The following is a 13706-nucleotide window of genomic DNA, read 5'->3' as shown; positions in this document are numbered from 1 at the left end:
ACAGGATAGGTCCTCAGTACTCTGTTAACCCATCGAGGGACATGTTATTTCAGACAATAGTGCATACAAACTCATTATACAGAATTCCTGTACAGGATAGGTCCTCAGTACTCTGTTAACCCATCGAGGGACATGTTATTTCAGACAATAGTGCATACAAACTCATTATACAGAATTCCTGTACAGGATAGGTCCTCAGTACTCTGTTAACCCATCGAGGGGACATGTTATTTCAGGGACATGTTATTTCAGACAATAGTGCATACAAACTCATTATACAGAATTCCTGTACAGGATAGGTCCTCAGTACTCTGTTAACCCATCGAGGGACATGTTATTTCAGACAATAGTGCATACAAACTCATTATACAGAATTCCTGTACAGGATAGGTCCTCAGTACTCTGTTAACCCATCGAGGGACGTGTTATTTCAGGCAATAGTGCATACAAACTCATTATACAGAATTCCTGTACAGGATAGGTCCTCAGTACTCTGTTAACCCATCGAGGGTCATGTTATTTCAGGCAATAGTGCATACAAACTCATTATACAGAATTCCTGTACAGGATAGGTCCTCAGTACTCTGTTAACCCATCGAGGGTCATGTTATTTCAGGCAATAGTGCATACAAACTCATTATACAGAATTCCTGAACAGGATAGGTCCTCAGTACTCTGTTAACCCATCGAGGGTCATGTTATTTCAGACAATAGTGCATACAAACTCATTATACAGAATTCCTGTACAGGATAGGTCCTCAGTACTCTGTTAACCCATCGAGGGTCATGTTATTTCAGGCAATAGTGCATACAAACTCATTATACAGAATTCCTGAACAGGATAGGTCCTCAGTACTCTGTTAACCCATCGAGGGTCATGTTATTTCAGACAATAGTGCATACAAACTCATTATACAGAATTCCTGTACAGGATAGGTCTCCTGTACTCCATTCGTCATATGAGCGAAATATTCTCAAGCACGACGTTAAACCCAATTACATCTCACCTCCTGTACTCCATGTTCCTCTTGGAGGGACCGTTAGCGAATAGTTAATAAAGGCATCTGTACAAAAGTGGGGGAGGTAACACAGCTTAGGCGTAAAACTCCTGGACAAGATATGTTCCCCTGTGTTTCCCTTGTACTGGAGTGGAAAACTTCTCTCTGAAAACCCTAATGGTGATTGGTGAATGAAATACTTGCAGACCTATTAACCCGCACCTGAACTTAAAGGATTAAAATATTCATCTGATAGCCAGCTTTTGTGCTTCACAGCTGCCATAGAACCTATTTGGAGTTTGTGGTTGGTAACTGTAACCTTATGGCATGGATCAATACTGACGTCATGCAATCTGAAGATTATCTTCATATAAAAATAGATCATTGAATATTTTTACATGTTTTTATCAATAAATGACTCTTCTATGGTACAGTTAATGATAGTCTTAAGGGAACATGTAGGGACACGGGATATAGGATATTCCTTTCTGATATTAACTTATGTTGAAATCACTGATAAGAAGCTGTTCCCAAAGACCAGTATGACCTGTAATCATGAGGTGATGGTGAGAGTGTATAGGATCTGACTGACGACTATATAGCAAATATGTACGATAACCTGTATCGAAACGTCGCAATCTCGTAATAAAGAAGTTGTTATCCATAAAGTTTGTCTATATTGAACTTCTAAAATGCCACTGAAAGGAGTGATTGACCACGATATGTGATGTGTGGCTGAGTGGTGAGTTCATGTTTCAGCTGAAGGACCTGAAGCGGCAGCTCCATGCTGAGAGGAAGAGGGCAGAGAAACTGCAGGAGAGGCTGCAGGATGTCTTGTCTGATACCAAGAACAGACAGAGTGAGTCCTGATATAAAACACATCTGGCACATACACTCATCTGGTGCCCTGTTCCCTTCTAGTCAAAACCATGTGCTATTTGGTTGTTTTGCAGAACAGGGCCCCATTTCACAAAGCTCTCGTTGTGACGAGATCTTAGGCTTACGAGAGCTTTGTGAAACTTGGCCCTGAACTTTTTCTAGGTTGGGTATTATTAGAAATATAATCATACGCTATAGCTATCCAAATTATTAATATAGGGAGTTGCTGTGGACTTGTCAATTATTTCACACTACAAAGGCATGTATGTCACTTTATACTGTTTAGGTGTGTTAAGTTCATTGTATGGGCAGGTTGTTATTCTTTGTAAGGACCTCACTGAGGGCAACATGTGAAGATCTGGGTGAGCGTTGGTCTTCAGCAACCAATGCTTATTGTAAGAGCCAACTAATGGGATCAGGTGGTCAGGCTTGCTGACTTGATTGATGCATGTGATCGTCTCCAAATTGCACAGATCACTGCTCATGTCAGTCACTGGATTGTCGGGCCTAGGTACCCTTTTCACAGTCTCCTATTGTCGGACAATTTGCAGTCCATTCAGTCCTTGAGGAAGGAGCTAACCTGTACATACCCTTTTCTGATGCCAGTGGATTATCTCAACTCCCTCAATAATAGCCAGTGTGATGATGCAGTGATGTCATTGTTTAAACCAAAGATAACTACTGAAGATAGTAACCTGAATATACAATTCAATGGCTCAAAGAATTATCTGCAGGTCTGAGTATACCATTGCGTTGATGGATGTGAGTTGCTCACCAAGCTGACATCAAACAGAGTTCTGTCCATTAGTTAAGCCAGGATCCTAAACTTGTCCCTGATTATGATCCTGAGGGTCTCAGCACCATGCTAATCTGCTAGGTTTCACCAAATTGACTAACAGCTGCAACTGGCATAACGTAGTTGATTTCCACCCTAATTAAGATTCTGCTGAGTGAAGTACCATTCAAAGCAGTGTTTTGAGTCAACTCATCCACCTTGTAATCTCTATGTGTTGATATCTGGATGTAAAATAAGATGTGCCATGTCTTGAAATCCAAGCAATGATTAGCCAAAACTTGTTAGATCTGTGTAAACGCACCACTGGGATTTAGGATGGAAGAAAATGTTGCAGGCAAGCATTCCTGACTCATAAATCACTTTATGTTGCAGGTATAGAGGATCTGTTCCGGCCTGTCGACCCGTCAGACCCACTAAGGGGAGACAGCAGGTGAGTAGGAGAAAGTCCTGAATTTTAATACTAGGCCATAAAAGGGTGACAATGGCAATGTACTGGCCAAGCTTAGATGTGTGGAATTTGCACAAAAGTGTGTGTCTTATCATAGAAAGCAGGGCATTTTTACACCAGACATACTTGATTTGCTAATGTATTGGTACTATTTGTTGTTAAATTGGTTTTGTAAACTGCACAGGGTAATGTAAAAATGTGAGCATAGAACTGACTGTAGCAAACTTTCAAATGTACTTTTGAATGCCTCTTTGCATTGCCTTAATGGCAACATTTAGAAGACAGTTGAACTTTGAAGTGTATTTGGAAAACATGTTTCCAGAAATTCAATTTCATTTAAAGGGTCTCAGCAACTAATAGCCTCATGAATAAAAGAAATCCATTCAGTATAGTTCAAACTGTTCCTGACTTGGAAATATATTAACAGGGATTTACATCTGTTTCAGCTCTGTGTCGTCCTGGAGTGCAGGAGCCAGTGGATTAGGAACCAAAGACTCCATGGCCAGTGGGCCGCAGGTGGGTATTGACTCATGTTGTGATTCATTCAGTCAATATCTGTGTGGGGGTTGGGACTTAGATTGATTGGTTGGTTAGTTGTTGTTTAAAGCCACACTCAGCAGTATTCCACTGGTTGGTTAGTTGTTGTTTAACGCCACACTCAGCAGTATTCCACCTATATGGCGGTGGTCTGTAAATAAGTGAGTCACAATCCAGTGATCAACAGCATGAGCATCGTTCTAGGCAACTGGGATATGATGACATGTGTCAACCAAGTCAGCGAGCCTGACCACCTGATCCCGTTTGGCGCCTCTTTTGACAAGCATGGGTTTCTGAAGATCAATTCTTGAGTGTTCTGATTTAAAAGTATTCTCCAGTAACTGCTGCAGGCTGTAAGAGGCAACTGATTGCATTGAGAGGTCAACCTTAGTGACTTGTTGAATGTATATCTGTGTACCCTACAGTGTGGATCAGTACTCATAATATCTACCACGGGATCATATGGTCAAGATTTGATTATTTTCTTGCTGCCATCAAATTGCTGGAATTTCTGAGTCTGGCGACCAAATGAATCGGAGTTAAGTTCTGTCACTTGGTTGAAAGCATATAATCATAGCGAACCTGTTTGGCTCTGTTATCTAAGGTGCAGCAATTTGTCATGTGGAGCACCAGATTTGCTGAATAAGTCATCATGTGTCTATGAACAGAAATTGCATTCAGGAATGAACGTACCAACATGCGATTTATTTGAAAAATGTGACACAGCATTGACAAGAAACAATGGAAGGTGACAAATCCTCTTGCTTTATTCATCCGTAAATAAGGAAATGAGCATGTTTTCGGCTGTTTTTCATTTGACAACTTCTGTAAATGCATAATAACTTTTTTCCGGTTTGGGGACCAAAATACTGCAGTCTACCTTGTTAGGATACTATCCAAATCCATCAAAGGCAGAATATTTCCATGGCTTGGCATTCTGTTACATATAGATGTAAGGTGAGGACTGACAGGTGTTTTGTGTTGCAGTCACCCAACCACACGGCCAACTTCAGTTTCACCAGTGAGGTGGAGCAGGAATACGGGAGTTGATGGCACGGGTCTGCTGATGTACAGCAGCAGAAGTGGGCTCTGGAGGAGAAGGTGGGTACACTGTGTGGTAGAGTGGTAGTTAGGTGGAGCAGGAATAGGGGAGCTGATGGCACGGGTTGCTGATGTACAGCAGCAGAAGTGGGCTCTGGAGGAGAAGGTGGGTACACTGTGTGGTAGAGTGGTAGTTAGGTGGAGCAGGAATATGGGGAGTTGATGGCATGGGTTGCTGATGTACAGCAGCAGAAGTGGGCTCTGGAGGAGAAGGTGGGTACACTGTGTCAGGTTGGGTACACTGTGTCAGGATGGGTATACACTGTCAGGATGGGTACACTCAGTCAGGGTGGGTACACTGTGTCAGGGTGGGTACACCTGTGTCAGGATGGGTACACTGTGTCAGGATGGGTACACACTGTCAGGATGGGTACACTCAGTCAGGGTGGGTACACCTGTGTCAGGATGGGTACACTGTGTCAGGATGGGTACACTGTGTCAGGGTGGGTACAGTGTGTCAGGGTGGGTACAGTGAATGTCGGTGGGAGTACACTGTGTCAGGGTGGGTACACTGTGTCAGAAGGTGGGTACACTGTGTCAGGGTGGGTACACTGGTGTCAGGATGGGTACACTCACGTCAGGATGGGTACACTCTGTAGAAGTGTGTACAGCTGTCAGGATGGGTACTCTGGAGGTCAAGGTGGGTACACTGTGTCAGGATGGGTACACTATGTCAGCAGGTGGATACACTGTGTCAGGGTTGGTACACTGTCAGGGTTGGTACACTGTGTCAGGGTTGGTACACTGTCAGGACTGGTACACTGTGTCAGGTTGGGTACACTGTGTCAGGATGGGTATACACTGTCAGGATCGGTACACTGTGTCCGGATGGGTACACTGTCAGGATGGGTACACTATGTCAAGGTGGGTACACGTGTGTCAGGATGGGTACACTGTGTCAGGGTGGGTACACTGTGTCAGGATGGGTACACCTGTGTCAGGATGGGTACACTGTGTCAGGATGGGTACACTGTGTCAGGATGGGTACACTGTGTCAGGATGGGTACACTGTGTCCAGGATGGGTACACTGTGTCAGGATGGGTACACTGTGTCAGGATGGGTACACTGTGTCAGGATGGGTACACTGTGTCAGGATGGGTACACTGTGTCAGGATGGGTACACTGTGTCAGGATGGGTACACTGTGTCAGGATGGGTACACTGTGTCAGGATGGGTACACTGTGTCAGGATGGGTACACTGTGTCAGGATGGGTACACTGTGTCAGGATGGGTACACTGTGTGTCAGGATGGGTACACTGTACACTGTCAGGATGGGTACACTGTGTGGGATGGGTACACTGTGTCAGGATGGGTACACTGTGTGTCAGGATGGGTACACTGTGTCAGGATGGGTACACACTGTGTGTCAGGATGGGTACACTGTGTCAGGATGGGTACACTGTGTCAGGATACACTGTGGTATGGGTACACTGTGTCAGGATAGGTACAGTGTCAGGATGGGTACACTGTGTCAGGATGGGTACACTGTGTCAGGATGGGTACACTGTGTCAGGATGGGTACACTGTGTCAGGATATGGGTACACTGTGTCAGGATGGGTACACTGTGTCAGGATGGGTACACTGTGTCAGGATGGGTACACCTGTCAGGATGGGTACACTGTGTCAGGATGGGTACACTGTGTCAGGATGGGTACACTGTGTCAGGATGGGTACACTGTGTCAGGATGGGTACACTGTGTCAGGATGGGTACACTGTGTCAGGATGGGTACACTGTCAGGATGGGTACACTGTGTCAGGATGGGTACAGTGTGTCAGGATGGGTACACTGTGTGTCAGGATGGGTACACTGTGTCAGGATGGGTACACTGTGTCAGGATGGGTACACTGTGTCAGGATGGGTACACTGTGTCTGTATGGGTACACTGTGTCAGGATGGGTACACTGTGTCAGGATATGGGTACACTGTGTCAGGATGGGTACACTGTGTCAGGATGGGTACACTGTGTCAGGATCAGGATGGGTACACTGTGTCTGTAGGATGGGTACACTGTGTCAGGATGGGTACACTGTGTCAGGATGGGTACACTGTCAGGATGCGTACACTGTGTCAGGATGGGTACACTGTGTCAGGATGGGTACACTGTGTCATGATGAATACACTGTGTCAGGATGGGTACACTGTGTCAGGATGTGTACACTGTGTCAGGATGGGTACACTGTGTCAGGATGGGTACACTGTGTGTCAGGATGGGTACACTGTGTCAGGATGGGTACACTGTGTCAGGATGGGGTACACCTGTCAGGATGGGTACACTGTGTGTCAGGATGGGTACACTGTCTGTCAGGATGGGTACACTGTCAGGATGGGTACATTACACCTGTGTGTCAGGATGGGTACACCTGTATGTGTCAGGATGGGTACACTGTGTCAGGATGGGTACACTGTGTCAGGATGGGTACACTGTGTCAGGATGGGTACCCTGTATCCAGGTACACTGTGTCAGGATGGGTACACTGTCAGGATTGGTACACTGTCAGGGTGGGTGCACTGTGTCAGGATGGGTACACTGTGTCAGGTTGGGTACACTGTGTCAGGATGGGTACACTGTCAGGATTGGTACACTGTCAGGATGGGTACACTGTGTCAGGATGGGTACACTCTGTCAGGATGGGTACACTGTGTCAGGATGGGTACACTGTGTCAGGATGGGTACACTGTGTCAGGGTGGGTACACTGTGTCAGGAGGATGGATTACACTGTCAGGATGGGTACACTGTGTCAGGATGGGTACACTGTCAGGATGGGTACACTGTGTCAGGATGGGTACACTGTGTCAGGATGGGTACACTGTGTCAGGATGGGTACACTAATGTCAGAGGATGGGTACACACTCTGTCAGGATGGGTACACCTGTGTCAGGATAGGTACACTGTGTCAGGATTGGGTACACTGTGTCAGGATGGGTACACTGTGTCAGGATGGGTACACTGTGTGTCAGGATGGGTACACTGTGTCAGGATGTACACTGTGTGGGTACACTGTGTCAGGATGGGTACACTGTCAGGGTGTGTGTACACTGTGTCAGGATGGGTACACTGTGTCAGGATGGGTACACTGTGTCAGGATGGGTACACTGTGTCGGGATGGGTACACTGTGTCAGGATGGGTACACTGTGTGTCAGGGTGGAATTACACACTGTGTCAGGATGGGTACACTGTGTCAGGATGGGTACACTGTGTCAGGATGGGTACACTGTGTGTCAGGATGGGTACACTGTGTCAGGGTGGGTACACTGTGTCAGGATGGGTACACTGTGTCAGGATGGGTACACTGTGTGTCAGGATGGGTACACTGTGTCAGGGTGGGTACACTGTGTCAGGATGGGTACACTGTGTGTCAGGATGGAGTCACATGGGTACACTGTGTCAGGATGTGGGTACACTGTGTCATGGGGTCAGGATGGGTACACTGTGTCAGGATGGGTACACTGTGTCAGGATGGGTACACTGTGTCAGGTCAGGTACATGGGTACACTGTCATGTGTGTCAGGATGGGTACACTGTGTCAGGTGGGTACACTGTGTCACACTGTGTGTCAGGATGGGTGGGTACACTGTGTCAGGATGGGTACAGGGTGGGTACACTGTGTCAGGGTGGGTACACTGTATCAGGATGGGTACACTGTGTGTCAGGGTGGGTACACTGTATCAGGGTGGGTACACTGTGTCAGGATGGGTACACTGTATCAGGGTGGGTACACTGTGGGTTGGGTGATTACATGTTACTCCAGTGTTTAATGTCTGTGATATTTCAGGTCTCTCATCTGGAGACAAGCAATGCATGCATGGCTGATGACTTGTTGAAGAAGACTGCCATCATTAGCTACTATGTCATGGACAGCAGATCAGGTAATTCATATGTTTTCTTTCTTCATGGGAGACTTGTGTGGCCCTGACTTTTGAGCCCGTGAATTCACTGTTCAGAGTTGTTTGTTTGCATACCAGGATCCCATCAAACATTGTTTTGTTTCCCAATGATTTCATTCAACCAGAACATTCTACCATGATTGGACCATGAAGGTGGATGGAGCCTTGATTTGACCAGAAATATTTCTGACCTGTTACCTGGTCATTTTGTGACTGTGTACATCTGACACTTCACAACCTAATGACAGGACAGGCAAACCGTACACAAGTCCATAGACTTGGGTTAGAGTAGCTTCCCTTGGATACAGTGCAGCTCCTGGATTGCCTTGAAAGGCAAATAGAAAAGATTTATGTGGTCAATTATTATGCCACTGTCTAAAGAGCATGTCTCAGTTGGAACTATATTGATTGCTGTGACTGTAAACCCAAACAATCAAAAACCTTTTGAAGTCATATGTATGATGGTGAATATTTTGTGTTAGAAATCCTTGTCTTTCCCTTAAAAATGTGTTTACCATCCCAAAATACACTCGCATGATACCCACTGTGGATTGTCGAAACGTGATTATTTACTGGGAGCCTTCAACAGCTGTAATATTGTGGAGTACATAAGCAAACAACAAGCGCACACACTTTAGCCTATCCTCTGAAGTCTGGTCCAGCAAAATGTCATTCTTCCTCAAGTTAAGTTGTCCCTCGTCGCATCGTGCAACAGGGGACTATGCATTCAGCAGCATGCGTACATACGTCCCGATTCTTGTTAATGCAATATCTCATGAACCCAAGTCTTCAAATTTGGTGACAGCCTACTTTGGGGGATTACGCAGACAACACTTTGACCACATTTCAAACTTATCAAAATGCAATATCTCATGCATTGTTGTACCCAATATCATCGAAATGGTTGACAGCCTACAGTCGATTTGGGTGACCTTGACCTTATCTTCAAGGTCACATGACATCTTGTTAACATGATAACTACATCATACAAAAGGTAATGTTCTATGTGACCAAAAGATAAAACCTAGTAAATATGTTATTTTTCATTCATCTTTAGCGGTGAGGGACATTGCCATGTTAGTGCAAACACTTTGTGTGGGGACTCTAGGGTTGGTAATTTGTTGACTAGCTGATCCAACACCCCCATGATTGTTGGTAATTGAGTGAAGTAATCTTGAACGCCATGTTAAACCCTTTTTCACTTCACCTACCGTTTACTTGTGAAGATCCGGGTTAGAATTGGTCTTCAGCAACCCATGCTTAAAACATGACTATCAGGATCGGGTGGTCAGGCTCAATGGCATGGTTGACACATGTAATCGGATCCCAATTGTGAAGATCGATGCTCATGCTGTTAATCACTGGATAGTTTGGTCCAGACTGGATTATTTACATACAGCCAACATATAGGTGGAATATTGCTGAGTGCTACATTGGACAACAGACCAACCCACCAACCAAATCACCTACCTTTTGCTGAAATTGATCTTTCTCTGATTCTACAAGTTTAGCTTATGACTCGTACTGTGCCTCCAGGGGCGGTGGGGAAGGCTTTACTCTGCTTTTAGCAACAATCCAGCAGTGGGCGATACAAGAAATGGACTTCACACATTATGTCCATGTGGACAATCGAACCCGGATCTTCAGCGTAATGAGCAGATGCTTTAACCATTAGGCTACCCCACCTCCCCTTGCAAGCAAAGGATAACTCCTGCTCTCTCAGTTCCCCACTGGTTCACAGATAGCAAGGATGTTGCTGAAATAATGCTGAATATCACATCATTCACTCAGCCACTGCAGTCAAATAATCATGGCTAAATCAGGGATCCATTTAGAAGTAGGTTATGTTTAGTGATGAAATAATGCTGAATATCACATCATTCACTCAGCCACTGCAGTCAAATAATCATGGCTAAATCAGGGATCCATTTAGAAGTAGGTTATGTTTAGTGATGAAATAATGCTGAATATCACATCATTCACTCAGCCACTGCAGTCAAATAATCATGGCTAATCAGGGATCCATTTAGAAGTAGGTTATGTTTAGTGATGAAATAATGCTGAATATCACATCATTCACTCAGCCACTGCAGTCAAATAATCATGGCTAAATCAGGGATCCATTTAGAAGTAGGTTATGTTTAGTGATGAAATAATGCTGAATATCACATCATTCACTCAGCCACTGCAGTCAAATAATCATGGCTAATCAGGGATCCATTTAGAAGTAGGTTGTGTTTAGTGATGAAATAATGCTGAATATCACATCATTCACTCAGCCACTGCAGTCAAATAATCATGGCTAAATCAGGGATCCATTTAGAAGTAGGTTATGTTTAGTGATGAAATAATGCTGAATATCACATCATTCACTCAGCCACTGCAGTCAAATAATCATGGCTAAATCAGGGATCCATTTAGAAGTAGGTTATGTTTAGTGATGAAATAATGCTGAATATCACATCATTCACTCAGCCACTGCAGTCAAATAATCATGGCTAAATCAGGGATCCATTTAGAAGTAGGTTATGTTTAGTGATGAAATAATGCTGAATATCACATCATTCACTCAGCCACTGCAGTCAAATAATCATGGCTAATCAGGGATCCATTAACAAGTAGGTTATGTTTAGTGATGAAATAATGCTGAATATCACATCATTCACTCAGCCACTGCAGTCATGGCTAAATCAGGGATCCATTTAGAAGTAGGTTATGTTTAGTGATGAAATGATGCTGAATATGCTTGCTGGACAGACAGGACAGTTGGCTTTTGATAATGGTGACATGAATAGGCCAGGTGCTTTAACTACAAACCCAATGTGAAAGGAATTGACCATGTGTGTATAATGCACTCACTTATGTAGATGACTGACTTTGAAATGACTTTCGATCCTGCGATTATTGACCAAGTTTCGCCAGCTGTTGGCCTTATGTTTGTTCTGCTGTTGTTACTGAGCTCTATATCAAGCCATTTGTGTGTCTAGATCAACAGCTTGAACTGATACCACAACCTCATCCCACTGTTACTGAGCTCTATATCAAGCCATTTGTGTGTCTAGATCAACAGCTTGAACTGATACCACAACCTCATCCCACTTTCCATTTTATGAAATCAGATGCTTTGTAGCTGAATTTATTGTTTTCCATTACGTCGGCAAGATGCTGAGAATGATTGTCTGGAGATGCTGATTTTGGAAATCAATATGAAAAAAGCTCTGTGTGTTTGATGCTTTGTAAACGTACTGTGGGCAGAATTGTAGGAAAACCGTTAGTGTCTGTCCTCTACTTCATGTTAAGTTGTTGTATTGAAAGTGATTCTTACCTGAAGGGTTAATAAGACTGATAATATTGATCATGTTACAGTGTCAAAGAAGTAAGTGGGCATTGTGCTGAACTAGTTCTGAGTTTCTTTTGATATTAGACAAACATTAAACTAATGAGAGTCTATTTGTTTCACTAATGACCTACTGGTTGGCATGCCTGTTGTCTTGACTGCCCCACATGAACCATGGTCACAGCTCATGGCGGAGTCACTTCATGAAGCTGTGTCCGTTGGGGGCAGAGCTTCAGACCACAAGGCATCTTTCATCCACAACCACAGAGGGTGGTCCAGGCATTAAGGTTGGCCATTTGAGATAGTGCTTGACACTTTGTAGCCTCAAGCAGTTCATCCATTTATATGAATTTATGATTTTTCAAAGTCACGATTAGGAGATAAACATCATGTGTTGGCGAATTTCCGGGTGTTATTGAGTATTTGAAGCCGCGGGAATTCATTTGGAACCGACGGCAGTCGGAGGTTTCAAATGGATGCTTCAAATAGTCAACCTATGATGTTTATCGACATTGTAAACTAAAAGTAAACCAAAGGTCCCCACACGTTTTTGTGTCTGCACTCATTGACATAGAGTACCGGTACAGCAGTGCAATGTCATCAGCCGGCCGTTTCAGCTGGTTTCCATAGTAGCATCTAGAACTGCTCATTTGTGACGTCATTCGGACTTTACGTCACAATATGATTTGAATGACGTCATCTCAGCTGACGACGTAACAATACAATGGTATGAGCGATGTTTGTATGTATTAATACGCAGCGAATTTCCGGGAATCGAATACCATTTGATCACGTTTTTCAACCAATCAGATTAAAGAACACAGTGAATTTGGTTTACAATATGGCTTAAATATTGCCGATGTGACTATAAATCTTAACTCACTCACTGACTCACTGAAGCAGCTCATACTGTAGTGTGTTAAATGAGGTGCATGAGGTCAAAATGTGTAACTTTGCTGATTGTGGTGAACCAGTGTCAAAATTAAGGAGGTCATTTGTGCTATGGTATTTGAATCTAGGCACCTCGATGTCTTGATCCTTTTCACATGAGCCTTATGACAGAGTGACTTGAGTTGCAATGTTGATTTCAAACAATGTTATGTACCCTTTTTAAATTGGTCGTTGCTCATGTTATTGACCATTTGTGTGCTTGCCCTAGACTGTTTAGTTTATGGACTGCTGTGATAGGAATTTAATGAATTACTGACTCAAAATAAGACACTATTTGTCAGGGTTAGAAAGTTTTGATTTTCACCAGTCTGTAAAAGTGATCTGGCACACAACTGTCATATTTTTATGTTCCTTCCTGAATCTTAATAGCCTTGGCTCTGTTGAACTTCTGTACTTGAATAAATTATCTGGAGAAATGTGGCTCTTAGTTTGAAAGCGCTGCTGTGTTGCCTTGGTCTCATAATGAAGATCTGGGTTAAAATTGGCCCATAGCAACCCATGCTCACGTAGGCAACTAATGGGATCAGGTGGTCAGGCAAGCTGACTTGGTCCATACATATCGGCCTGTGAAGATCCAGGTTAGAATTTATCTTCAGTAACCCAGGCTTGTTGTAAGAGGCGACTAATGGGATCCGGTGGTGAGGCTCGCTGACTTAGTTGATACATGTCATCGTGTCCCAAATTGTGTAGATCGATGCTCATCCTGCTGATCACTGGATTGTCTGGATCAGACTCAATTACTTACAGACCGCTGCCAAATAGCTGGA

General features: G+C 44.0%; 1 protein-coding gene across 1 annotated transcript in view; it reads left to right on the top strand.

Annotated features, from left to right (window-relative positions):
* Positions 1 to 13706, top strand: part of LOC124285308 (GRIP1-associated protein 1-like) — an 82660-nt gene that overhangs the window by 12115 nt on the left and 56839 nt on the right. The window contains exons 16-21 of the mRNA XM_046721518.1: positions 1758 to 1857; positions 3046 to 3103; positions 3568 to 3637; positions 4646 to 4700; positions 4807 to 4865; positions 8540 to 8633. Coding sequence (XP_046577474.1) covers positions 1758 to 1857; positions 3046 to 3103; positions 3568 to 3637; positions 4646 to 4700; positions 4807 to 4865; positions 8540 to 8633 — 436 coding nt within the window. The remainder of the gene's footprint in view (positions 1 to 1757; positions 1858 to 3045; positions 3104 to 3567; positions 3638 to 4645; positions 4701 to 4806; positions 4866 to 8539; positions 8634 to 13706) is intronic.

The sequence above is a fragment of the Haliotis rubra genome, unplaced genomic scaffold (assembly GCF_003918875.1).
Source record: "Haliotis rubra isolate DU_JTF1 unplaced genomic scaffold, ASM391887v1 Scf358, whole genome shotgun sequence".
Lineage (NCBI taxonomy): Eukaryota > Metazoa > Mollusca > Gastropoda > Lepetellida > Haliotidae > Haliotis > Haliotis rubra.
The sequence above is the reverse complement of the archived record's forward strand: the minus strand, read 5'-3'. Positions and strand labels throughout refer to the sequence as shown.